Here is a 3,187-nt window from a genome sequence, read left to right on the forward strand (position 1 = left end):
GAGTGCTTTGTTAGACAATCATTGTTTCTAAAAGTTTCATAGTAACTTTTTGCATCCTGTGGAGTAATTTTATGATAACTGGGGCTCAGGAAGTTGGATTTCTTAGGCTAGAAAGACAAATTTCACTACCCGCCATGAGGTACCTTTTGTCAATTATGGTCACATATATGAATGTATTGTGTAACATGACTGAGTGTGTAAGATTGATTAATATAGAAGTGTATGTGTGTGTGTGTATAACATGTTTATTGACATGATTGTCTGTCTCTGTGTGTAAACTGATGTATGACTATATTTATTGTGACTGATAGTTCACTAGTACTCTATCAGTATAGCAGTGCTCTCCTGTCATTCACATTGCCTTTAATTAGATGCACAGTGCGTGATGTTATGTTGATATGTGTGGCTTCTGTTGTGAGGACAGGTTGAAATAAAGGGCAATTTATTTTGCTGATATGGCTACTTTTACTTTATTGATTATTATTTTCTCAGCTCAGTTTAGTCACTTAGTTTACTAATAATTTTGTATGAGGCTTAAATTTTATAATATATTTTCTGAATTATGATTATTTTAATGATAAATATTTTTAAAATACTAATTTTTCTAAAAATTGTCTATACTGAGTATAATGTGTATTCCTATTACATTATTGATAGGTTTGTTAGACTCGGGCTCTCGATCCCGTGATACCACTCCAGCTCCTGTCGATACAACAAGACTCCATACGTCCCCACCCTCTCAACCAGCTCTTACTAAACAGGAGATAGAGTCCAGTGTCGCTATAAAGGTCCTTCGTTCGGTCTCAAGTTCTCTCCTTCCTCCGTTACTCAATCAGTCCAAGGAGGAGTTCTCAGAGTCTCTTCATCGTGAGATTGTTGTGGCTATACAAAAAATATCGTGGAAAGTTGAGGCCTGCATTTCTTATACACACCCTGACCTTGATCTCAATATTCACAAGAAGATATTCGATGATACTCAAATTGGACTAGTCGGTGGAATGATGGTAGCTCCTCCTCCTGAGGAGCACAAGCTTCAAAACTCACCGGCCCACGTCTCGAGGCTAAGTACTAAGAACGTGACTACTCCTTCTCCACTACGTTTTGTTCAGAGTTATCCGGAACAGGTCGTGAGTTCTACACTGTCTTCTCCAACGCCTAGCGATGATGAGTATTTCCGTCCTAAAGCGATGCGAAGAACGACCGTGTCTATATCAAAACATCAAGTCCAGAGTCTTGGTCTCAATATTGTCGATGTGACGTCATTGGATAATACTTCACCGCAGTCACGTAGCAATACTATTGGTATCAGTACAGCTGCTAGACTAGTACAAGATGATGGCGTGATGGGCCTTGAGGCGATACGAGAGAAGGTTCTACGAAAGCTAGCCAAAGAGTTCCCGCAGCTTAAGACTGAGGCAGAGAGCATCGGAATGATAGATGAGTCTTCTTTGTCGTTGGCGCCACCTTTCCCTCACCTTTATAACGACAGGCGGAGCACCAGTACTCCTCTAACACTTTCACCTGCTCAATCAACTGGCAGTGTCACTAAGGACAGCAGTCCGGAGTTTGTTGCGAGTCCTTCTACCCCGGGTATCTCAAATCTCAAGGAACGCACTAAAAGTTTAGAGTTTGATTCTGTTACGGAGATAATGTCTCCGACCACACCCACTTCCTCTACCTCTCCCTTTCACCACAGTTCGTCAGAGACCCAGCTAAGAGGAGGTACTAGCACTCTGCCTTACAAGAGGAGGGGTACTTTGATGAAGATCATGAAGAAAGGAAGGAAAGTGAAGAGTTTTGGTAAAGCAGATACGAAAATAAAGACACGAGCAGCCATTCATTCTCGCTTAAAGTCTGGCTCTGAGTTTTTTTCAGGAGAGGATGAGTTCAAATCAGAATCCATCGAATTATATTCAAAAGGAGCTATCCCCACAGAACCTCCTTGCAGAGGTGATTAAAAGTTACTTTTCTTGTAATTGATTTGTTATTTTTCTCTCTCTCTTTCTCTATGCTGTTGTTGCAGATTCTTTTTATCTAAATATTGAAGTGCAGAGTAAAACAACTGTAACTTCACCGAGACGAAGGAAATTCTCCGTTTCTAGCAGTAAAGGTACGTGACACATGCAGCTTATAATGATTTAACAAGTAAATAATTGATTTATTTAAAAGAGAAAGTGCAGTTGTCTGCCTGGCTGATGTACATGTATTTCATTTATAAAACCAAAGCAATATCCTCCATCACATAAATATATCATTGTTATGTTGTATAAACTTAACTTAGTATAAGTTTATAGGATTATTAAAAATTACATAACAAAAAGTGTAGCTTTGTTATTTTTGAGTTTGTTATGTTATTCACTTGACAATATTGCAGTGTGTGTGTGTGTGCATGTATATATTATTTGCATATGTGGACACATGATACTGTACTGGTATTTTGAGCCCATATTTGGTAGTGTGACCTCTAAACTAATCCAGCTGTGATTACTTTGAGTAGTTAACGAATACTCAGCAGCTGTTTTTTGGTTTCTTGGATTGATCTGATGAGTAAATGTATCTACAGATAGACACTCACCCACACATAGTGCTTGAACACCTGTTGGAGTACTATACTGACTCTTCTTCTCTTATGTCATCTCACCTTTCCTTTCTATTTTATCTTTTTTTTTCCTCTACAGCCAGTCGACCACTTTTATCAATGGACATAAACATTAACACTAATTTCCCTGAAGTAAATTATTATAACATGTGGGGAGTGTAGGGCTTAATTGTTGAAACTTTGGCATTTAACAGAAATTTTGTAAAAATTAGTACCAAATTTTGACTGATTTTAAAAAATTTTAGTCCTCAAAAATTACCCAGTGTATTTTTGATACATTTCTTCTCTTCGTGTAGTTTGATCTTCAAGACTATGTTATTACCAGGTCTTTGAAAGATGTAACTACACTCTATGACATATTTGCTGTCACAACAGTTGCTGGTAATGGCCGTCTAGCATTTCTCTTAACTTTGTTTTGTTCTCTTTATTGTAGCTAGTAATCTTCCAGGCAGACCTGATAAGAAGAGCAAGGATTGGAGGCAACAGTCTGAAGCATTCTTAATGTATGTAGCTCAGTCACAGGAACTTAGAAATATTCCAGAATTTATGGAATTCATTAAACCAGGAGATATGACTGGTTAGCTGCTT

The 3,187-nt window shown here is 38.0% G+C and overlaps 1 protein-coding gene across 1 annotated transcript; it reads left to right on the forward strand.

The window, feature by feature from the left end:
• Positions 1-657: 657 nt before the first annotated feature.
• Positions 658-3,176, forward strand: LOC109591026 (uncharacterized; the record flags this gene model as incomplete). The annotated part of the gene is made up of 5 exons (XM_020006840.1): positions 658-1,950; positions 2,024-2,110; positions 2,679-2,731; positions 2,896-2,980; positions 3,033-3,176. Coding segments are annotated over 5 exons (1,662 nt in total), but the record flags the coding sequence as incomplete, so codon positions are not given.
• Between the last annotated feature and the right edge of the window lie 11 nt (positions 3,177-3,187).

This window comes from Amphimedon queenslandica, unplaced genomic scaffold (genome assembly GCF_000090795.2).
Source record: "Amphimedon queenslandica unplaced genomic scaffold, v1.1 AMPQUscaffold_9107_Cont18950, whole genome shotgun sequence".
Lineage (NCBI taxonomy): Eukaryota > Metazoa > Porifera > Demospongiae > Haplosclerida > Niphatidae > Amphimedon > Amphimedon queenslandica.